Source organism: Nycticebus coucang, chromosome 1, assembly GCF_027406575.1.
Source record: "Nycticebus coucang isolate mNycCou1 chromosome 1, mNycCou1.pri, whole genome shotgun sequence".
Lineage (NCBI taxonomy): Eukaryota > Metazoa > Chordata > Mammalia > Primates > Lorisidae > Nycticebus > Nycticebus coucang.
Window position 1 is genome coordinate 167,846,897 of NC_069780.1, and position 25,282 is coordinate 167,872,178.

Sequence of the window (25,282 nt, forward strand, 5' to 3'; positions counted from 1 at the left end):
ATGGAACAGTAAAAGGGAATTATAAAATAATTATGGACCAAGTAACCAAAGGCTTTAACCAGCCACCTCTGTCACATGAACAAAAGCCTAGGATGTAAATTCAGCCCTTTTCTTTACAGAAAGCTTTAGGATGACTCTCCTCCCACCCCCCAGCAGACCCTAGCACATGAATACAACTGGTTAGTAAGGAAAGCAGAAGATGTATGTCCTTACTGATATCAAATTCTTATCCAGAGACTAAAACTGAAGCTATCAGTACTCACAAATCAGTCTGAATGCAGAACAAAGGAACCACAGAGGACCACTTGCAAACAGACTTTATATCACATCCGTTTCTCTAAGTTGGTTCGAAAACCAGGTTTCCCCACTTGTTACCTTTGTGAGGTGCTGATGGCAAATTCTGATGCCTCTCAGATCAAGAGTATCTACAATACTGCTTCTTCACTGCTACGTTATTTATCCTCGAGAAGAGGTTACAAACACCTTCTGCTCAGAAAACTCTCCCAAGGAGAATTAAAATAACCAGCCCCCAGTCCTCTCCAAATTTTATTCAGTTGTATGGGAGCAGTGTGAGGACTAGAAATAACTTTTATTTTAAAAAGCTCTCCAGGGGCAGCGCCTGTAGCTCCATGGGTGGGCACCAGCCACATACGTAGAGGCTGGCGGTTTGAACCTGAACCAGGCCAGCTATAAACAACAAAAACAACAACAAAAAATAGCCAAGCGTTGTGGCAGGCACCTGTAGTCCCAGCTACTTGGGAGGCTGAAGCAAGAAAATCACTTAAATCCAAGAGTTTGAGGTTGCTGTGACACCATGGCACTCTACCCAGGGCAACAACTTGAGACTCTGTCTCAAAAAAAAAAAAAAAAAAAAAAAACAGCAGCTCTCCAAGTAATGTTAATGTGCAGAGGGGTTAGGAACAACTGCCTAAGATTATATGGGTGAAGTTTTCTCTCCAACATTTATTGGGGGCAAGGAGAGCGCTCCAAAACTCAGAAATACTAGGAAAACCTATCCTGGGTGAAACTGACATTAAGTAGCCCACAGACTTTGAAAGTTTATTTTACAAACTGAATTTCCAAATGAATAATTGTTTTATCATTGTTTGGCACTGTTCTAAGTAAGGGGCTCAAGGCAGGCTCTGAGGCATCTAATTTTATCTACCGCATACTAGGTAGTCTTTTATAATAGGCAGTCTTTTATAATCAATTTTTCTGTCCCCTTCCTCATAGTTTTAATAGAAAGTAAAATTTTATCACAATTTTTTTCTGACATCTTATTTTCACTGTTGCAACTTGGCAAATATGCAAATACCTAAATCTAAAGAAAGCTATATAACCTGTGAAATATTTTCTAAATAATTTAAAGGGAAAAGGTTTTTCTTTTTTGCATTCTTTGACAAAAGAGCAGGTGAATTACTCGATACTGCCATAACTCTGCAGACTTCTTAGAAATATTTCTTTAACTTTGCTCTTTTATTACTTCAAATGTAGTTCAAAAGAGCATATTCAATTAAATGTAGATAAAACTCGGGAGCAGCTTAGCTTTCATACTAGCTAATTTCTTAAAAAGATAACCTTTCTTGATTCCAGAAACAAAGCAAACTCATCAATACAACAGACATTCAAGACAGAAAACGTATTTTGTTCATTTCTTTCTCTCTCTTCCCACCTCTACATCACTCTCTTCCTTCTTTTGCCGTTTTTCCAAGGCTTTGATTTTCCCCTTGCAGAGAAGGTCAGAGACTTGAGGATTTCCTGTCTACAGCACTGCTTTGTGCTTAAGGAAATATTAAAAAAAAAAAAGACCTGCATATTTCAAAAGAAGGTAATCGTAACTTACAGTAGGGCCAGATTCTTTCCTCCCTGTTTGTTCTTAATTAGCAGAGATTACAAGGAAAGTCATGGCTAAGAAGATACATTTTGAGTAGGTGTTGGGGAAGACACTTCAATTAAGATGTGCATTTTTTTTTCCAGAAGCCTGTGGGACTTTGCACAACACCAGTAAAAATAAATGGACTGTTTTCATCATACACGCCTACAGAAGCAATTACCTACCAGTGGACGCAAAGATGGAAGCAGAGCAGAGGGGGGTGGAAAGAGACCTGAACAGGAAACACAGAATTTTAAAGCTTAATGAGACTTTTGAGAGCATCTTATTTTACCCATGTGGAAACCCAAGGAGGGAAAATGACGGGCAGGAATCACACAATAATTAGCAGAGCTAAGATGAGAACACACGGCCTGTAGTTCTGCCCACAACTTAATACACCGAGTTTTGATGCTATCTGGAAGTAACAGTCAAATGTTGAGCTGACCTCTTTGTCTTTCTGCTCCCATTTTTTACATGTTTATCATCTCTTAATAGGCTATAATTGATGTGGGGTGGGAGCAAGACCGGGAGGTCTTGATGCTTTTGGCTGAGTTACTGCCTCTTGTGAAGGAAGATGAAAATGTTTTCTGGAGTGGAAAATGGAATATTTCTCATGAAATGCAACCCACATTACAAAGTTCAAAGAACCACAGGAGACATCCAAGAGGGGCAAGCATCACTTCTCTGTCCCTGAGGTACCAGAGTAACCTGGCAAAAAAAATAATTTTCAAGCAGAGAAAAGCACTCCTGCAATGACAGGAGTCAGCAACAAACAGTAAATTACACAGGTCAGCCCACAGTACCCTGTGACGCAGCACAATCATACTATAGACCCACCAACAACGTAATGAAGTTCTGAAATGAAAAATTTCTTCCGTAAGTCCAGAACTCCACAGCTCAAGTATCATTTTTAAAAAATGTCAACATCAGTGTCTAATTATCAGCCTCAAATCCATTACTCAGCTTGAGATCTTTTGAGTAAGAACCCACTAAATATGGAAAGAAATATACAGGCAGAAAATAATCCTGAAGTGACATTATGTTTATATTTACCTTATAAGAAAGTTTCATTGTGCTCAGTTTAATGAGTAGCTTTTAATAATGTAAAGATACACACATTCCACGGGTCACATAAAGCCAAAGCTGCTGAAGTGGGTGATTTAATATTTCAAGGAAAGCTGAATTATGTGAAGGTCAAGTTCCTTTTAAAAAGTATATTAGGAGACATTACAAAAATAAGGAAGTAGTTATAAACCTGAGTTCCAAAAATGGTAACTCCCTCATATGGACAAAGAAAAACACTAGGACAGAACAATTACATTCCCATGTTAAGAAAACACTTAACAGGAGAAAAAAAAAAGAACACACAGAAAGGACAAAATCACACCCTTAAAAGCACATTTCATTGAGATGCTCCATATGGAAATTGTAGTATTGTTAAATTAGGAACTTCAGAGGACAGAACAAATACAGAGGTTTGTGAACATCAGAAGAAAAAAGGAAAGTAGCTACAAAATCAGTCCCACAAAGGCAAGTGGCCTGGTAGCTCCCAGGTGTGAAGGTTTACACCTGATTATGATACTGTGCAATCTTGTGACCAGTAACATTTCATTTCCAGGCAGTTCTCCCTAATAAAGCAGTTTCCAAGAGCAATATAATATAATGCCACATTTTATATTTCCTGATAGCCACATGTTTAAATGTACAAAGAAACTGTGAAATCGATTTTAATAACATACTTTATATAATTTACAGATAAAATATTATCATTTCTTTTTTACTTACTATTATATTTATTCATTCAACCGGAGGTAGGTTAAAAAGTGGAAAAGCAGATAAAAATTTAGGGCAATAAATATGACTAAATGGGAGCACATGTAAGATAATTTATAAAAATGTTCATTTTTAATACAAATATAAATATCAGGATTTTTTCTATAAATTTTTACATTATAAAATTTCCTTGGGCGGTGCCTGTGGCTCAGTGAGTAGGGCGCCGGCCCCATATGCCGAGGGTGGCGGGTTCAAACCCAGCCCTGGCCGAACTGCAACAAAAAAATAGCTGGGCGTTGTGGCGGGCGCCTGTAGTCCCAGCTGCTCGGGAGGCTGAGGCAAGAGAATCGTGTAAGCCCAAGAGTTAGAGGTTGCTGTGAGCCGTGTGATGCCACGGCACTCTACCAAGGGCGGTACAGTGAGACTCTGTCTCTACAAAAAAAAAAAAAAAATTCCTAATTCAATAAATGTTAGCATTAGACATTTTGAGATGTTCTAAAAACCAAATAATAATTTTGAGTGCTGCTTAAGTTGATTATTAAAATCCACTTTCCACTGTCATGTTATTGCTTAAGTTATTCTGAGTAGTGGTACAAATAAAAAAGCCATGATGTGATCTATACATATGTTATGTATGGTGATTCTTATATTTTTTTATTAAATCATAGCTGTGTACATTAATGCAATCATGGGGCACCATACACTGGTTTTATAGACTGTTTGACACATTTTCATCACACTGGTTAACACAGCCTTCCAGACATTTTCTTACTGTGTTAAGACGTCTATATTCTACATTTACTAAGTTTCACATGTGCCCTTGTAAGATGCACCGTAGGTGTAATCCCACCAATCACCCTCCCTCTGCCCATCCTCCTCCCTCTCCCTCTCCCCCATCCCCATATTCTTAGGTTATAACTGGGTTATAGCTTTCATATGAAAGCCATACATTAGTTTCATAGTAGGGCTGAGTACATTTGATACTTTTTCTTCCATTCTTGAGATACTTTACTAAGAAGAATATGTTCCAGCTCCATCCATGTAAACATGAAAGAGGTAAAGTCTCCATCTTTCTTTAAGGCTGCATAATATTCCATGGTGTATATATACCACAATTTAATAATCCATTCGTGAATTGATGGGCACTTGGGCTTTTTCCATGACTTAGCAATTATGAATTGGGCTGCAATAAACATTCTGGTACAAATATCTTTGTTATAATGTGATTTTTGATCTTCTGGGTATATACCTAGTAAAGGAATTATAGGATTGAATGGCGGGTATTTTTAGATCTCTAAGTGTTCTCCAAACATCTTTCCAAAAGGAATGTAAAGTAGTGTAGAAGTGTTCCCTTTTCTCCACATCCACGCCAACATCTCTGGCCTTGGGATTTTGTGATATGGGCTAATCTTACTGGAGTTAGATGATTGTATGGTGATTCTTGACAAGACACAGCCCATTATTAGGCTGACAGTACAGAAATCAATTCTTTCACTCCTACCAACATGGTGGTTTTTAGCAACTGTAATTTGGTTTCTTGAATGCTCTTCCTTGGAGTTACAGCTTGCTAACTTCTTTGTTGGCTCAGCTCCCCATGTTTGGCTTCATAGAGTCCAATTCTGTCCAGTTTTTCTTCCTCTGCTCAGGAGCCTCTGCTGAGGATTGCTACTAGTCAGCCATCTTCCCAGAATTCCAAAATATTATCATTTCATCATGAAATCCACAACTATTAGTGAAATACTTTACAGTTCATTTTTTTTTTTTTATTGTTGGGGATTCATTGAGGGTACAATAAGCCAGGTTACACTGATTGCAATTGTTAGGTAAAGTCCCTCTTGCAATCATGTCTTGCCCCCATAAAGTGTGACACACACCAAGGCCCCACCCCCCTCCCTCCATCCCTCTTTCTGCTTTTCCTCCCCCCCATAACCTTAATTGTCATTAATTGTCCTCATATCAAAATTGAGTACATAGGATTCATGCTTCTCCATTCTTGTGACGCTTTACTAAGAATAATGTCTTCCACTTCCATCCAGGTTAGTACGAAGGATGTAAAGTCTCCATTTTTTTTAATAGCTGAATAGTATTCCATGGTATACATATACCACAGCTTGTTAATCCATTCCTGGATTAGTGGGCATTTAGGCTGTTTCCACATTTTGGCGATTGTAAATTGAGCTGCAATAAACAGTCTAGTACAAGTGTCCTTATGATAAAAGGATTTTTTTCCTTCTGGGTAGATGCCCAGTAATGGGATTGCAGGATCAAACGGGAGGTCTAGCTTCAGTGCTTTGAGGTTTCTCTATACTTCCTTCCAGAAAGGTTGTACTAGTTTGCGGTCCCACCAGCAGTGTAAAAGTGTTCCCTTCTCTCCACATCCACGCCAGCATCTGCAGTTTTGAGATTTTGTGATGTGGGCCATTCTCACTGGGGTTAGATGATATCTCAGGGTTGTTTTGATTTGCATTTCTCTAATATATAGAGATGATGGACATTTTTTCATGTGTTTGTTAGCCATTCGTCTGTCATCTTTAGAGAAGGTTCTATTCATGTCTCTTGCCCATTGATATATGGGATTGTTGGCTTTTTTCATGTGGATTAATTTGAGTTCTCTATAGATCCTAGTTATCAAGCTTTTGTCTGATTAAAAATACGCAAATATCCTTTCCCATTGTGTAGGTTGTCTCTTTGCTTTGGTTATTGTCTCCTTAGCTGTACAGAAGCTTTTCAGTTTAATGAAGTCCCATTTGTTTATTTTTGTTGTTGTTGCAATTGCCATGGCAGTCTTCTTCATGAAGTCTTTCCCCAGGCCAATATCTTCCAGTGTTTTTCCTATGCTTTCCTGGAGGATTTTTATTGTTTCATGCCTTAAATTTAAGTCCTTTATCCATCTTGAATCAATTTTGTGAGTGGGGAAAGGTGTGGGTCCAGTTTCAGTCTTTTACATGTGGACATCCAGTTCTCCCAACACCATTTATTGAATAGGGAGTCTTTCCCCCAAGATATGTTCTTGTTTGGTTTATCGAAGATTAGGTGGTTGTAAGATGTTAGTTTCATTTCTTGGTTTTCAATTCGATTCCAAGTGTCTGTATCTCTGTTTTTGTGCTGTACCATGCTGTCTTGACCACTATGGCTTTGTAGTACAGCCTAAAATCTGGTATGCTGATGCCCCCAGCTTTATTTTTATTACTAAGAACTTATAGTTCATTTTTTATACTAGGTTTTGAAAAGCCTGTACATTTCAATTCCAATGCTACATTTTTATCAGACATACTTGATACCTATTTAGATTTCATGAGATTCAGAAAAAATAAATTCACATACCCAGGTTGTTCCAAACATAAACATTTACCAGTATCTGAATTATGCTTTTGGTTTATTAAAATAAATTAAATTAATCAGGCCTGGTGGCACACTCCTATAGACCAAGCTATTTGAGAGGCTGAGGCAGAAGGATCACTGGAGCCCAGGAGATTGAGTCCAGCCTGGGCAATCTAGTGAGACCCTATCTTTAAATGAAAAATAAATTAATTTAAAAATTAAGTTTCTAAGTAGCTTTAGCCATGCTCACCAGACACATGAGGCTAGTGACTATAGGAATGGACAGTGGCCCAATGCTATCATCTTTGTCTCATCCTCAAAAAGGAATAATTCCTCTTCCCAACTTCTCATGCAATATAAAGATCTGGCAATAAAACTGAAGTCATCCTATAAGGAGATAAAGACAATTTATTCCTTATGGAAACCTTTATAGGATTTATCTTATCAAATGCAGACATGGAATAAATGTGTTTATAAAAATTATTTGATATGGGGGTCTCTAGGAATAGAATTAGAAAATATTTGGAACAGGGAAGTGAATAATATCATTGCATTTCTACTGTATTTAATCCTTATCACTAGGAAGGAGAGATGTATTTTTCTAAAATTTGCATTTTACTGATAATGAAATGGAAGCTCTTGGAGTTAAGTGGAATAAACAGTATCTGAGGCTAACTAATCAACTTAGTCACTCTTGGGTGATACTTGTGGACCTGTGCACAACACTACCCAGCTATTGAGTCAACTAATTATGGTTACTGATTCCCTGGAGAGGTTTAGGAAAAACAGTACAAAGTTCACAACTGGAAGTGCTCATCTCTACAGCTATCCATTTATACCCCTCTCTAGTGAACCCACTATAATCTAATGTCTTCACTTGCCAAGTGACTGACTCATCACCATTTCTCACAGGACATAAAATCACTGGGAGTAGAACCTAGCTTTAAAAGCTTTCCTGGTATTGTAAATGTAGTGAGTCTCAGGGCCCCTTCCAAAGCCCAGCAATATTATCTGTTGCTTTTGTTTTTGGCAAAATTACATCAGTAAGAAGGGTGTGTATGTGCATGTGTTGTTGAGGTGTTTTTATTTTTTTAATGGAGGACTTCCACATATTTCTTTATAAACCTCACAAGCCACAAAACTTGGATCATCCCTTGGAGACTTCTTATCCTTATTTATAACTTGCACATTTTTTCATAGGAAAATAAATACATTAGAAATTTTTTAAAACATCACAAATGTTCAGGATTTGCTTTTATCTCCTAGGAACATACAGAACAGTGTTCTTTAATAAATTTCTGCAACATTTTAAATGACTGTGGAATAGGTATTCAAAATATACTCAACCTTTAAATATTTAAGTGGTTTCTAATTTTTATGTATTTATCACCCTGGTGAATTTTTTTAAAGCTAAATATTTGTGTCCATCCTGATCCTTAGTATTCCTAAGTAGAAGTGTTGATATGTGCCATACACATTTCTTATTTGTTGTTAATTCATTCTTATCCACAATTTTGTAATGGGAATTTCTCCCCATTTATCATATGTACTTTTCTAGTTGTTATAAAGTTTATAACCTTAATGTTTTAATGACTCCACAACATTCTTCTTTATGAAAGTAACAATTTGTCTATTTCTCAAACATCTGAGTTATTCTCAATTTTTCACTAATATCACAACAAACTCTTTTCTCTTTTTTAAATTATTTCCTTAACATAGCTTTTCTGAAGTGGGTCAAAAATTATCACAATGACCAACCCAAGAGTACTGTTCACAAACAATACGGCTTTGTGGCAGAGAGACGAGGGATGTCAGTGGGAACAAAGTACATGATAGGCTTGAGGTCCCAGAGGCTGGCAGACACCCCACATTCAGTACATTTAATCTGGGGCCATAACAAAGACCTGTCTCTGTTTTGTGGACTTGGTTGACCATTCTGGAGAATATCTTCCCCAGCTAGGAACAAGTTGTCCAGAATTTTTCTGACAAACTATAGTTAAATGACTCACAAATGTCTAAAAACTGAACAAGATTATAAAATCATACCCTGTAAATAAGGTCGAAACAACTGCTCCAACAAAACCAGGGGAGGACCTACGCACTCTTTTATTCTGTTCTATTTCCAGTAATGTGTGGCAGTGTTCTTAATCAACAGCATCAGAGTGTCTGTGACCAGAGAACCATATACAGCAAATTGGGTCTAAATTTAGGTAATTTTCTGCCCAGGAACACAGGCCAGTTAATTAGCCTACACAAGGTCTAAGCCTATAACTGTGATTTTTTTTTTTAACTATGATTCTTTAACGTGGTTCTCCAACCATTTGAGCTAATGAACTATAGATGTAAAATAATTTCACAGTTTGAGTGAATATACACAGTTTCAGTATAATACAAGTACCCAGGTGGGTTATAAATAACAAGCCAGGCCCTCCAGTGATGCTTTACTTCACGGAGCACAATCAAGTGAGGCCAAGAGGATGTTCTAACCATCCTAAAGGAAACATGCCCAGAAAATCCCATTGGCCTTTTGTTTCTTTTCATGATATGAGTAAATGATAAATGGTAAGCAGAGAGGGATTGCAGGGTGGTGATGAGGATACAGTGACTGGTGCCTGAAGCCAGGCTGGACGCTGCAGGCTGAACAGGGACAAACTGTTTGCCAAACTGCCACCTGCACCTAAATCTATACATTTACCATGGGTTTGGGGGGCCTAAGGGGCTTTCTTTCCAAATGCACTTGAACAGGCAGGAATCTACAGGCTGATCTCCAGGACTGCTGAACTAACTCACTGACACTGACCTGTGCTTACAAAACAATCCATCCTCCAGCTAGTCATGGGGCACAGAAAATTCCTGAAGAAAGGACCCCAAAGCTGGGCAAGGTGGCTCACTTGAGCTCACGAGTTCAAGACCAGCCTGAGCAAGAGTGAGACCCCATCTCTACTAAAAATGAAAAACTAAGGCAAGAGGATCTCTTGAGCCAAAGACTTTGAGGTTGCCGTGAAGTATGATGCCGTGGCACTCTACCAAGGGCAACAAAGTGAGACAAGAAAGAGGGGAGGGGAGAGGAGGGAAGAGGAGGGAAGGAAAAGAAAAGGAAAAAAAAGAAAAAAGAGAAGAGAAAGGAACCCAGCAACAGAAACCACCACAGGTGGGGTGGGGGTGGGGGTGGGGGTACTGCCCCAAACCTGCAGCAGCACAGCCAAGCTACAATAAGTCACATCCTTTGTTACTTTAAAAACAGAAAACAGTGCACTCATACCTTAAGCCTGACTTCTTAATTCTCACTTAGGTCCTCCTCTCCCAGCTGCACCCCTCCTTAAAAACAGGTCTGACCACTATGATTCCCATAGTCTCCGCCCTCTCTTATCTCTGACTCCAAAGGATATCTCAGAGGATACATCTGTGAAGCATGCTTTGGTCAACATTTAACCATGATTATCATCTGTCAGTTGCCACTGGAAAGTGGAATGAGGAATTTGAAATTCAATCGCAGGCCTTTACTTAGTTGGCTGGGGTCATCATATTTGGTATCTCCTGACAGCAGACACCTGTGTGCACTAGCAGCAGCAGGACATGGTGGCTATGGTGCCGGAGTCCCCGGTGCAAACCCTGCTTCCTACTTTACCTTTATGATCTATTCCCTCAGTGACACAGAATGTGACCTTACTGAGAAGCAGGGTCACTGCAGATGTAATTAGTTAAGAATAAAGTGGGCCCCTAAGTACAACTGGGAACCTTATAAAAGGGGAAAATTGGTGGGTGGCGCCTGTGGCTCAAGGAGTAGGGCGCCGGTCCCATATGCCGGAGGTGGCGGGTTCAAACCCAGCCCTGGCCAAAAAAAAAAAAAAAAAAAGGGGAAAATTGGAAATAGACAAGCACAGAAGGTAAACAGTAAGCAAAGATGAAGGCAAAGAGCAGGGACAGTAAACTGCCAGAATCTTGGGGAGGGACATGGAAGAGATTCTTCCTCACAGTCCTCAGAAGAAACTAATCCTGCTGACACCTCCAGTTCAACCCAGTCTTTGGCCCTTTGTTACGGAAGTGCTAGGAAACTAATACAGCGAGTTATGACATTGCGGTGTTCTCATTTGTAAACTAGTGATAAAAACAGCACTTCACTAATAGGCACGAATAAATTATAATTTGTTTAATTCTAATAAAATAATTTATTTGATTATAATAATTTGTTAGGTTGCTTAGAGTAATGTCTGGCAGGTTAGTATATTTCAGCAATAATAGTTGTGCCCATTCTTTTTAAATCAAATGGATTCTCACTTTTCCCCCTAGGTTTCCTAATGTCTCTTCCCACCGAGTTGCTTAGTGAAGTGCAAGTGCAAAAATAAGCCCACGCCAGATTTCTCAGGAGATGAGGGGCTGGAGGGGCAGAATGGCAGGGTGTGGCCCCACAAATGAGACCTTCCTTTATGTATCAGAGGAATCTGGGCTCCCTCCCTGCCTGCTCTCCATCACGCCCACTCACATCCCGTCCTCCCCACGGCAGCCACCACCCTGGCCTTGGCCCTAATCCTGGCCCTTTTTCCAGCTTATAGTTTCTCAAAACCCTGAATCATCCTACTTTCAAAATGTAACCATCCCACAACCTCACTCTTTGCTTTCACCCACCCCACACAGGGCTTTCAATGCCATTCAGAGACGTCTACTCCTCCCACCAAACTCTACTTTCCATTACTTATCCATGTACACCTCCCTTTTCATTACCATCTCTTCACCCCAACTCTACTCCTGGGGCTCTCCTCATTAGTCCTGTATTCTCTAGTAATCCTAATGTACCAAATCAAGATGGGCCAGCCCCAAACTCCAAGGAGGTTGACGAGCCATGTGCCAGGTTCATTGTGAATGGTGTAAGTCTGGCACTGCTTCATTCTTTTGCACATGTCAGATATATTATCTCAACCAGTCAGTACGCTTTTCTGAGCCTACCCATCCATCACACACTACAGAGGACCTACAAATGCCAGGTACAAATGCCAGGCACTGTGCGAGACGTCAGGAGAGGCAGTATCAGTAGCCGCCATTTATTGAGAAGTTGCTGTGTGCCAGATTTTATCCTAATCCTCATGATGACACTTGAAGGGAGGGGCTGGCCTCACCCCAGTTTACAGGTGAGAAAATGAAAGATCAGAGAGACTGTGTAACTTACTCAATATCACGTAGATAGCAAAGGACAACAGTGGGTAAGAGAGAAAACCTGGTTGAGAAGTAGTCTAAGGTGTGAACAACCGGGCCCCAAAGAATGTGGATTAAGGCACTGTCCATTTGGAAGATGTCAATAGTCATTTCATATATAATGTACCTGGGTAGAACCTTTCAGCTGCCCATACTTATCAACGACTTAGGCTAAAATTACATAAGCATCCTACCAAGTGTGTGGATGATTCAAGGTGATTAGGATAAAAATCAGAATTGAAAATGATATAAAAAGCTAGAGAAATAGCTTTGTCTCACAAAATGGAACTTAACACATTTAACTAACAAATAAAATTTAACAAGGATAAACATAGTGTGCTGCATTTGGGTTCAAATATCCCATAGCACAAGTACATGAAAAGAAAGCTTCAAAAGCAACACTGGGAGAAAAACAAACCAATGCACTCAGCATGAATCAAGAGGGTAATGTGTCCACAAAAAAAGTAATATGATCTTGGGTTATATTAATAAAGGTACACGTCTAAGAGTTAGACATTCTATTATTTTTAATGTTCACTTGGAAACAAATCTAAAGTTCTGTTCTGAATTATAAGCCCTAATATTTGAATCGAACTGTCATATGCTTTTTTTTGTTTGTTTTTCTTTTTCTTTTTAGACAGACTCTCACTCTACCCAGGGTAAAGTGCCGTGGCATCACAGCTCACAGCAACCACAAAGTCTTGGGCTTAAGTGATTCTCTTGCCTCAGCCTCCCAAGTAGCTGGGACTACAGGTGCCCACCAAAATGCCTGACATTTTTGTTGTTGTTGCAGTTATCATCGTTGTTTAGCTGGCCTGGGCTGGGTTCAAACCTGCCAGCCTTGGTGCATGTGGCCAGTACTGTAACCACTGTGCTACGGGCGCCAAGCCAAACTGTCATATACGTTTAGATGAAATTATTCCATGCATTAAAAATCCTCAGATTTCGGGGTGGCACCTGTGGCTCAGTGAGCAGGGCGCCGGCCCTATATACTGAGGGTGGCGGGTTCAAACCCGGCCCCGGCCAAACTGCAACCAAAAAATAGCCAGGCGTTGTGGTGGGCGCCTGTAGTCCCAGCTACTCGGGAGGCTGAGGCAGGAGAATCGCCTAAGCCCAGGAGTTGCAGGTTGCTGTGAGCTGTGTGAGGCCACGGCACTCTACCACGGGCAATAAAGTGAAACTCTGTCTCTACAAAAAAAAAAAAAAAAAATCCTCAAATTTCAGGTTTATATATTACATATTGACTGAATACACAGACTCGATGTAACCTAAAGCTACGTTTATAATGTATAATAGATGAGATCAGATATTAGTTCTTATCTGTATAAGAAACCCCAAATTATGACTGTAAAATGATGTGTTTTAAAACAAACCCATGTTAATCCCACATATGATCAGATCAGGTTACCAATATATTACTGAACTTAAAAAGAAAAGCCTGACTGATTACTCAAGAGCAGTCTGCATTCCTAACATGGAAAAGGCATTTAACTTTACCTAAAACAGCCTGCTTACAATACAGGCTTCCAGTAATGTGACAATGGGTACTGGGGAAGTAGCAATCATTAGTCTCTTCTAGGGTAAAAGTAGTCAAAATTGCAGAAAGTCACTAAAGTCTGAGAATGCTGTGACACACCTTTACCATCCACCACTCAAGTCTCAAAGGAGACCCTCTCTGGAAACTGCCTATGTTTGAATTAATTGTCACTAATAACCATTCTTCCCCTCTCCCTAGAGGTTTATCTGGTTTTAAGGTCACTTGTAACATGTTTTCCCACCTCCTTTGTAGCTAGGTTGGTAGGGGCGTGAGACTGAGCTCAATCAGTTCCCTGGGCAGTGATGATTTCTTTAAAAAGAAAAATGTTTGTGCTCCACTCTCCCTCTTTCTGGTTCCTTAAGAGTTCAATGAAGATCATGCAACATGGACAACTCACTAGAGCAGCCCTGTCCAAGAGAATCATCGTGTTATTTTAAATAGCCACAGTGAAAAAAAGTAAATAAAAACAAGTAAAATAAATTGTATTATATGTCTAGGATATTAGCACTTCAATGGGAAATTATAAAAAATTATTAAGATATTTACATTCTTTGGGGGGAACAAAGTCTTTAAAAACTGACATTTATTTTATACTTGCAACACATCCCAATTTGGACTAGCCACGTTTCAAATGTTCAAGAGGCACATGTGGCTAGTGGCTACCAGACTACTGGAGTGTAGCAGAAGGGCATCAAAAAAGGACCTGGACCCTAGATGAATTAATCTACAGAGCAGAGCTGCCCTGCTGGCCTTTAGACTACTTGAAACTTTTACATCAAAAGAAAATGACTTCTGTCTTGCTTGAGCCACTGTATTTCAGGGTATTATGTTAAAATTGCTTATCCTGTACCTAAGTAATACATTCACTGGAACCTCACAGAAGGACCCCACAGCTTCTCAGTTATGAAACAAGCCATTAAAGAATGGCTGGATTCACGAATTCACACTAACTCTCATCAAAACCCCCTCTAAAAACAGTCCATGTCTGAAAAATTGCCATAGAAACTTTCTCAGCATTGGGAAATACATCTCAGAATAAACATATCCAAGGAGAGCAGCTGGTTCCTTAGACCTTTTCTTGCTCTATTCTCACATTTTAAATCTCTACTGCCCATTGGGCAGCCCAGGAAGCATGAGGGAGTTAGAAGCCATCAGATCATTTAGCATCCTGAAAAAATAAAAAATGAAATTCTTTTAGGTGGTGCTTCCAAAAAAGTAAAAGCATTTTCATTAATGCAATAAAAAACTGCTCTAATAATTGAATAATCAAGACTTTCCTTTTTTAAAAGGAGGTAGGGATATAAACAAAAGAAAAGCCCAGGCTAGTCACCAATGTCATCTATAAAGACATAATGGGCTAAGGCTGACCCAACCACCATACACATGAAAATAACCACCTGAACAAAGATCTTTGGGGAGAAACTCAACTGCAAACCTCCATGGGATGATTCAAAAGTAGTTGCTGTTTCACTTCCAAGACAAAGTTAAGTGAAGAATTTGTCAAAACAAAAAACATGTATGTCAATAATAGCCTCAGTTCAAAATGATTGAATAATTAATTCATAAGAATGAGATAAGAGATAATAACCTGATTGACTCATTGCAGATATAAGATTTCCCCAAGTTGAGGACCCAGGTTCTTGGTTTCATGTTGGTCTCTGGCTGGAATGGTATCATGTTTAACCAACAATTTTGGTTTGGGGTAAGTAGAATAAAGCTGTGACCCCTTTGGCCAGCAATGGAGCTCTGCTGAAACCTAGATGTTTTACTGGCTCCCCTGGAAGAACAGAAGGAACATCTGTTCTCTCTCTCTTCAAAACTTAAACCTCAAAGCACTCAAGCTAGACCTCCCATTTGATCCTGCAATCCCATTACTGGGCATCTACCCAGAAGGAAAAAAATCCTTTTATCATAAGGACACTTGTACTAGACTGTTTATTGCAGCTCAATTTACAATCGCCAAAATGTGGAAACAGCCTAAATGCTCACCAACTCAGGAATGGATTAACAAGCTGTGGTATATGTATACCATGGAATACTATTCAGCCATTAAAAAAAATGGAGACTTTGCATCCTTTCTATTAACCTGGATGGAAGTGGAAGACATTATTCTTAGTAAAGCATCACAGGAATGGAGAAGCATGAATCCTATGTACTCAATTTTGGTATGAGGACAATTAATGACAATTAAGGTTATGGGGGGAAGCAGAAAGAGGGACGGAGGGAGGGGGGTGGGGCCTTGGTGTGTGTCACACTTTATGGAGGCAAGACATGATTGCAAGAGGGACTTTACCTAACAATTGCAATCAGTGTAACCTGGCTTATTGTACCCTCAATGAATCCCCAACAATAAAAAAAAACAAAAAAACTTAAGACTGAAATGCATTTGGCCCTTGGAAATGAAAGAACGCAAGATTTTCTCAGATTCTCTTCTGCCAGGGAGGAATGATGCTGACACACTGGTTCACTCTGTCACTACGATGGGCTTACGATGTGGTAAAATCATTGTATAGGTCTTATTTAAGCTTAGGGCAACAGCGTAGGATTTATTTACACAGTTTGAAGCTGCACAATTTAGGAATGCCTTGTGTCAGCAAGTGAATGCGACAAGAAAAAATGAGATTCCCCTCTCTCTGCCATTTACCAACCCATGGGACCTTGGCCAAATTTCTTATCTGCCCCTGACCTTCATTTCTTTCTCTATAAAATGCTATTGTAACAATGGTGCTTACCAGATGGAGTTTTGTAAGTGTTAAGGACAAAATGTATGCCAAGAGCATGGCACCATGCCTGGCACCTACTGAACATTCAGTACGTGAGGACTCCTCCCCTTATTACTGTTGTACAAGCTCAGCATCCATAAGATTCATTCTTGCCATCAGTATGAAATATGAGACGGTGATAAAAAGCCCCTGAAAAAGTGTGACGCCCCATTCTCACTCTCTCAACACTGAAAATAGTGCCAAACATGGAAGAAATGGTGGAGTGAGGTCTATGACAGTGTATGCTCCGTGGAGGAATGCCTGGGCTTTGGAGAAATTGCTTGAGGATGCAAAGGGCAGAGGAGTGTTACGGGTGGAACTGTGCCCTCCCCACTCACCATTCATGAATTAAAATCCTAATGCCCCCTTAAACCGCAGAATGTGACCTAATTTAGAAACAGGGTTTAAACGAGGTAATCGAGTTTAAAGGAGATCATTATAGTGATCCCTAATCCAATATGAGTGGTGTCCTTATTAAAAGAGAAATCTGGATACAGACACTTGCACACAAGGAGAATGAAGACAGGTATCAGACAGATGCTTCCACAAGTCATAGACTGCCAGCCAACCAGCAGAATCCAGGTCACAGGCAGGGCGGCTTCTCCCTCACTACCTTTGCCAATACCTTGATCTTGGACTTGTAGAACTCTGACACGATAAATTTGTGTTGTTTGGCCGCCCAGTTTGTCAAACTTTGCTGCAGCAGCCCTAGCACACGATACAAGGCGAAATCAGGCAGCAAGCAATTTCTCTGTTTAAAAAGGGCTAAAAAGACCTAGAAAATATGTAGCATGACATAAATCTGACCAAATTTCTCTCTAGAACTTTTACTAGCGTCTCCTACCTCTACCCAAAAGAGTCATCTTCAATGCACAGCTTATGAACAAGATAGTTCTGTAGGTCTGTTCTTAAGTTGAATTTGTATCTAAGTTGGGACAGGTACATTTACCTATTAACCTATAATAGCCTCCGTAAGTGTGAGTCGTAAATAAGTCAGATATTTGTAACTCAAAGACTGCCTGCATTTTAAAATCATGTCTATGAAAAAAAGAAGCTCAGTTTTACAATGGATCTGGACCAAGGCTCCTGTCTACAGAAAGAAGCGGATTTCAAATACTATCATTTTGTGTATATAAGAGCACGTATGTGTGGCAGAGGAGGGAGGCTTAGGCATCTGTAACAACATATTATAAATAACTAAGACCTCCTTGAAAAAAAAAACCTTGGCAGAGATGTCGGTCGTCGACCTTGATAAGAGCTGTTATCTCGACAGGCAACAAATTCAAACTCCTGTCTGAGCAGCAATCTGGTTCCACAAGATTCATGGGGTGTGTGCACTTCCTTGGCTAGAAGCTACAAAGCTAGTGGCTGCTCCATAAAGGTATACCAAAAACTTAATCTTTCATGGAGCCGGTCATTTTAAACTGGCTGTTTTGATTTTTTTTAATGGAATGTCTGCTGCCTCTCTACTAAAAAAGGGAAAATAGAATTGGGAACAAATTTTTCATACAATTGAACAAACACCCACAAAGTAAACTGTGAAGCCCTCAGTCACGTTTGAGTGGCATTTCTTAAGATTTGTTACAAAGGTCTTTCTACTCTGCCTCCCGTCCCTCAACCTCCACCCATTTCACTCAAGGCACTATAAACATTGGCATGTACAAAGAAATTCCAGAAGCCTAAGCATTTTATTAGCAAAGGGAAATCCCAACCTTTTTGGCCTCATTTCTCATGATGACAGCTTATTTTTCCATGTGGAACCACATACCAGTTGCTGCAAATATTTAAAGAGGTAAAGAAGTCTCTTTCAAATTACAGTCACAAAAGACATAAATAATGATTTAAGACTCCGTGCTTCTTTGGTAAGCATAAAAGTCAGTCTATCCATTTTAAAAACTAGATGAAAACTTCATAGTGTTTTATTAACATACTCAGAGCCAATACTCAGGGCACTGGGTTGGGCTCCTGAAGTATTACCATTGTTCATGACAAGGGCCATTTTTGAGACTGAGTCTTCCCATGGTGCTACAGTGGCTCCGTGCATTGGCCTGCCCCGTGTCCCACTCATCCTTCCAAGTCCCACCTATCTTCAAGGCCTGGATGAAGTCCCACCTCCATGAAGCTTCACAAATTCGCCCACTTCCAGGGATTCGCCCACTTCTCTCTGAAAATTGATAGCATTTATCACCAGGTCCCACAACTTAACAGCATCTGGAAGGTGACTTTAGTATCTGTATTCTATCCTACTTGTATTTTGCCTTAGTTATTTCCTACATGTTTTTTTTTTTCTCCTCCCTAAGTTTACTGGGTTCTTAAAGACAAGAACTATACTTCACATTTCTCCTATATCCCCTCTAGTATTTAACCCAACTTTAAGGGCTCCCAAAATAAAAGTTATAAATGTGAACTAAAAAGGGCTATCCACCATAAAAGTTTCAAAATTCACATTAACCTCTGTGGGTTATCTGCAGGGTCCTAAATATATTTCAGGATCAAAGCAACTAATTCCCCCTACTACACTCACGTAAACCTGCCCTGACATGGTCCCGGCCGCCTAAGTCAAGTGTTCCAGAAAGGACACTCCCATTATATCTCTGCCCGCATGACAGTCCTCGGATCACAGAGCACCCTGAATGCCATCCATAGGAGGCCTGTTTGAGTCACTTTTGCCCTTTTTTTTACTCCCAGACTTTGCTCACAATGGCCCCGAACTGATCTGGCCGCTGACCTCCCAGATGCAGGCGCTGACCTCCCAGATGCAGGCGGGCTGCAATGTGATCGCACCTGTGGGTCACCTGTCTTCTCTTCACAGAGGCAGGAGAACCTGATCTGCTATCTTCTTCCTACCCCCTAGAAATACAAAGAACCCTTTCTTCCTCTTCCTCCCTCACACAAAGACAAGCAGAAAAATGTGATGGTGGATGGTTTAGCATATTTTAAGAAAAACCGCTTGTTTCAGGTAAAAAAAAAAAAAAAAAAAAAGATTATCGCTTGGCTCATTTAACTGAATGTAAACATGTGTAAACTTGTTTTTCCTGTAACAAGTAATACATACATATGCATGCAGCTACCAAAACACTCAAACCAAAAACCACACACTGAAAAGCAAGCTCTGCCTCCCACTGTCTCCCAGCGCTCAGGTCCCCTCCTCGCCAGCAGCCCAGTTTCCGCATTATTCTACCCTCCAACCCCATAAACTATTTGAATCCTATTTTTTACCATGGGTTTCTAATTAGGAGAAAGGGATGAATGAACTAAGTACAGCTTGAGGACTAGGCTTCAAGGTGTCTGACATTCAGTAGCTCATTTAACCTTCACAACAACCTTGTGAGGTGAATACTATTATTTTTCAGGTGAAGAACTTGAGGTTCAGAAGAGACTTGTCCAAGGCCACACACCTAGCTCTGAGTCCAAAGTTGCCTTTCCACACTGTTCTCTAGATCGCCCGGTTTCATAAAGTAGAATCTCCATCCAAAACCCCTTCTCTTTCAGAAAACACAGCATCTAGAATCAGACGACCTTGGCGAAAGAACTGGTTCTGCCACTTAGAGCTCTAAGAACCCAGGCAAATTACTGTACGTCCCCAGGCCTCAGTTTCTTCATCTATAAAATGAGCACAACATTGATACCTACCACACAAGGTCTGTGGTAAGATTAAATGAATTCCATATGAAGAGCTTGGCATGACACTGACATACAGTAAACACTTTATAATGCTCGGTTATTATCAGCATTCTCATCATATGGTTGATTAACAAACTAATGTTTGACATGGTCTTCTTTTTTGTTTTCCTTCCCTCCATTTACTTTTACAGTGACATGTCTTGGGGAAACCATTTGTGATGAATTGGGGGAGACGTCTGAAATTTCCTGGCTTCCTATACCAATTCCTGTTCTCTCCTCCCTCAGGTCTGTTCCATGAACATTTCTTCTCTTACCACTAACTGCCAAAATCACAGCCTTTTCTGCTGCCAAATCCCAGAAGCTTTTACTAGTGCTATTACTGTGGGGTTTTTTTTTTTAAAGATGGAAACATTTCAGTTTTTTTCTTCTTTTTTAAATTAGATTCCAGCAACACCCTCTCCACTGCCACCAGTTTTTAATTTCTAAACCAAAAATTTATGTGTCTGTCTTTACCCCAGACCCCTGGTTCATCTATCATGGAACTCTGGACTGGATGAAATTTTGCTAAAATAATTTTGACCTATATAAATGGAAGTTATCCAAATTCACTTGCAATGGAAAAAGACATTTGTTAACCTGGTCAGACAATTTAAGAAACCCATATCCGCTGAACTGGGCAACATTTTCCATTTAATTGCCCTTTCCTCCTTAACTAAAAGCCAGAAGAGATACGTAGGCTGTGGTTTGACACGAACAGCAGACGAGAGGCTGAGGAGGTTTCTCAGCGAATGGCAGGAACACAGGGCCAAGGAAGTCAGGTAACACGGGCTCTGGCTAGTTGTATGGTGCTGGCCAACCCACTGCCTGTGGTCTGAGTTTTAGTCAATTTTCCTAAAGAATGAGAAGGGGAGACCCGCTTTTTCCTCACAACCCTTTCTAGCCCCTTTCTTTAAGTGAGCCAATCTTTGGCAATCATCCTCTTGGCATTTCATCTGGCCTGGGCCTTATCAGAGCAATAAGTCATATGTCATGATGCAGCCTCGGGAGATAAGCTTCTGCCAAAAGTCAGTGTGCATGTGACATGCTAGCCATAAAAGAGGCAGCCTCCATTTACTGCAAAAATGCAGCTGTGCCGAGCTGTCAAAACGTAATTCATGGCAAAACAATAAACTCCAGGTTCATCTTATTCATCTCTTGTAAAATAATAGATGTTTCAAAGAAGACATACCTGGGATTCTGTCTCACACCCTTCCATGCATTTCGCCTACTCTACAATTCCGTCTGAAGCATTTGGAATGCAGTTAGTACAAGATTAGGGTCCCAGCAGGGTTTATAAGGAGACTCCTGATAAAACATCTTTGTGTATAACCCTTCTGCTATGTCATTCTTCCCCATGTTCTCCTCTGGGAGACTGTTTCATAATTCTGACATCAGAATTGGTTCCCCAATCCAAAGTCGATTATTATGGATAACAAAATGAGTAAGAACGCAGGAATGCAGGGGGAGAAAGGTACAGGCAGCAGAATATATCGTTGTTTTACCACAAGAAGCTTAACAGAGAGTTAAAGAAGTTATCTGAAGCCAAAGATCAACTATGCTAATATGCAATTCCTTAACCACCTTCATGAGACCAGCTCCTCTTAAAAGTGACATTCTGAATTAGGATGCTGGCAACTTGAGAAACTGCTCTTTCTCTTAAGATGTTTAATGTGACTGTTCCTTACTCTACAAGGCACAGACCCCTAACATTTTTTAAATGTCACTCTTGAAACGTGCAAACAGCAAGGAACCTAGAGCATGCCATTGGCAGAAGCCACCTTGAGCAGGGGCCAAGTGTGCCCTGGTGTCTGCTGTTTAATAACCCAGCAGCCTCTGTATCAAGGAAAGAGGAGGCACTATTTCTGCAGCCCCGTGGAGCAGAGGCCAAGCGGCCAGATCGTGAGTCACAGCTTACTTACATCACTCTTCCTGAACTTCGCTTTCAAGCTCTTCATGATTAGTCCATTCAGCCTTCCAAAGTTCTGGAGGAGATTTTTCAACACCTAAGCAGAGAAACAAAGAAAATGTGTAGGTTTCCAAATAAACACTACAGATACTGTCTCCCAACTGGATTACAGTACTTTAGGCCGTGGGATGGAGACAGGGTTGGGCTGGGAAGGTAATCAGTTCACAGCCAGGAAGTGGCAAAGAACACTTACTGTTCCCACTCAGAGTAGTATAACTGGCATATAAAAGTTGCACATATTCATAGTATCTAACATGACATTTAAAGTATGCATATATTAATAAATATGTGTATTACCTACTTATTATTTTATTGTGGTAAGAACACTAAAAAGACACTCTTAGCAATTTTCAAGTATACAGTAATGTGTTATTAATTATAGTTACCATGTTGTACAATATATCTCTTGATATTCCCCCTGTCTAACTGAAATGCTATATCCTTTAACTCTCCCCAATCCTTCACCCCAGTACTCTCAGCACCCCCGTCCCCAGGAATCACCATTTTACTATCTGTTTCTAGGAGTTCGATGTTGTTAGTCCTACATATGAGTGCCCAAACATTAAAAGTAGAACAAGTTCACTGTGTAAGATGCTGTGTCTGGACCCTGAAGTAATTCCTTCACGTGTTGCAATCATACCGTCCACCTTCTTTTGAAAGGCCAAAATAGTGGCGAATAAGGAAAACAGTTCATATTCCAAATGCCATTCATTCTCTATTTATTTTTCTCAGCGTTTTTTTCCATCCCCCACCTCCTACCCCAGAGCACAGGGTAGTCAGTGAAAAATGCCAGGAACAACAAAGGCTCCCATATCAAATAGCTCATTCTTCAGGGGCCTCTTCAAATAGTGCTCTCCAGGAGGTCCTGTGGAACCCAGCAATTCTGAGCTGGACTTGACAAAGTCTTAAATTATTTCATTTATGAGGGGCTCATGGTCCCCTAAAAATTGAATGTACTTTTTTTCTTTTTTTAGTAAGTATACATGTACCTTTTCAGGGAAGAAGGTTCCTGGTTGCACCCTTCCAAAGTCAAGACTACTGATCTCATCTAAGCTCATTTTGCAGAAGTAGAAACAGAGACTCAGAGAAGTTAAGAAACTTGCCTGCAGTCACAAAGCCTATTCATGATGGAATTCAGAACCAGATCCTGAAGTCTGACTGGGAGCTCTATAACTAAAACTAAAAGGCTGAATCCCATGCTAAAATACTACACAGATTTTACCTCTTTTATTAAATGTGGAAATGTATAAAATGTAGACTATTTGCCTGTAGACTGAGAAATCAAAGTCAAAAGGCAAGATAAGCAGCTCCATAATTGGAATGTCAAGCCACCCCAACAGAAAGTGAGAACGGGTGCACTTGAACAGGACCGTCCCAGCTGAGAACCAAGGAAGAGCAGGCAAATGTGGGCCCCAATAAGCATTATGTTTTCAGAAGCCTGTCAAGGTCACTGCATGTTCCTCCACGTCCTGATCATCCTAGACAAAACTGATTTGAGGAGATGTGGAAGGGGAAGGGAATGCTGTATTCATTCCCACTCCTGTCCCAGGAGCTCTCTGGTTTATGTCTTTATTTCCATTATTGCTGCTACCATTAAGCAGGGACCCTGGATGAATGGTGTGAAAACCCAGTTACCATAGAGTGCTGGGATGGCATGAATCTGGAGGCTACACCATGACTGCAGCCTCTCCATGGCCCCTTTCAATCTTCCCAGCCTCAGCAGGAGTGACAGAATGCACATTGCCTTGGAAACTGTACACACTGTAATCACACACTGCTAACTGCCAGGCATTTAATCACAGAGAACGCTGGGCAGGTACCTGAACACCAAGTAGAAATTCCAAGGCAGCATTTCTCAAAGTCAGCCCCCAGTTAATCTGCATCAGAAGAACCTGAGGACAATTTGGAAATGCAAAATCCTGTTCCTTATCCTATGGAGACTGAATAACAAGGGGCAGGACCCAGGAATTTCCTTGGCTGAATTTTTTGCATAGTGAAGTTTGAGAACCTACAATTGACACAGATGGAACAAGGAATACACTTGCCAGAGCTGGGCTGGTTTATAAACTGAGGTTGGGCCGACTTTTTTATGTCAAAATAAAATACTTTTTGATGAATTGAAGTAAAAATAACAATAATCAGATATTCCCAAACTGTCACTGGTCCATGGTTTCTACACAAACTGTTGCTAGAAAATGGAAATCATCCTTGAAGTTAAATTATTTCTACCCTCTGGTAGAAGTGCTAACAGGAGGGGAGAAAAGAGAAACCAGAGCTTGGATAACCCACAAACTGTGTGGTCCACCAAGGCTTCAGAACCACCCAAGTATCCCTGCATTCACAGATTCGGAGGCCACAAGGTCTTACGCAATGATGGGTAAGATTTTTGTTTGAGGTCATGGGGTTTTCAAGGCTCTTGTCAGTTTTTTTGTATTTATCTTTGGCTTTCTTTCTTTTTTATACGTGGGTTGCTGCAAACGTTTTGAGACAGGCTGTGTTTATGGTCTGTCAGGTCATTTCCAACAAACACAGTCAACAGCACCTTTTCTGATTCGCCGGTGCAAGTTTCACCTTCATCAGTCTTGCTGAGAGGGATTCATTTGTTTTTTTCTGCATGGATTTTTACATTTCTTGATTTTTGTGTATCTCAAAACTTTCGTAATGACCCACATGAGCATTCAGCAATAGGTATGCAAACTCTTATGTGAGGAGGATTAAATAAAGAAAGTAACTAACTGAAAAAATTCCCAGAGGAACTGCTACGTGAACATCTTCCTGGAGTCCCTGGCTGTGGGTATGTGATAGCTGGGTGGTCCACAAAAACAGAGAAAGGTGTCAAAGGAAAAGAAGTTCTGGAATCCTACAGAATAGTAACTCTAGAAACATGAACTGTAGCTGGGGGGTAAAATCAGTAACAGGTCACTGCCTTCCTGGTATTGGTGAAAAGATCTAACTCCCAGAAGCCATAGCTGGGGGAAGTAAGCTGTCCCGTAGAATAACGCCAGGTCTGCTCTATCTCAGCAGCTCCTCTTCCCAAACATGACCCAGGAGTAAATCAGGGACTCACTTTCCTTGGGTCAGTTGCAATTTTACAGCCCCAATTCCCAATCCCCAATTTCCAAAGCTTAGGCTGGGCTACAGCCTGTCTTGAGTAAAATGAAAGCTATCAGATGGCAGCCCTTGGAAAAGCCACTTAA

At 40.4% G+C, this 25,282-nt stretch overlaps 1 protein-coding gene across 4 annotated transcripts in view; it reads right to left on the reverse strand.

Annotated features, from left to right (window-relative positions):
* Nucleotides 1–25,282, reverse strand: part of RAI14 (retinoic acid induced 14) — a 146,663-nt gene that overhangs the window by 97,123 nt on the left and 24,258 nt on the right. For all 4 annotated transcript variants that reach the window (XM_053592403.1, XM_053592436.1, XM_053592416.1 and 1 more), the window contains one exon: nucleotides 22,039–22,122. In XM_053592403.1, coding sequence (XP_053448378.1) covers nucleotides 22,039–22,074 — 36 coding nt within the window. In that variant the 5' untranslated portion in view covers nucleotides 22,075–22,122. The remainder of the gene's footprint in view (nucleotides 1–22,038; nucleotides 22,123–25,282) is intronic.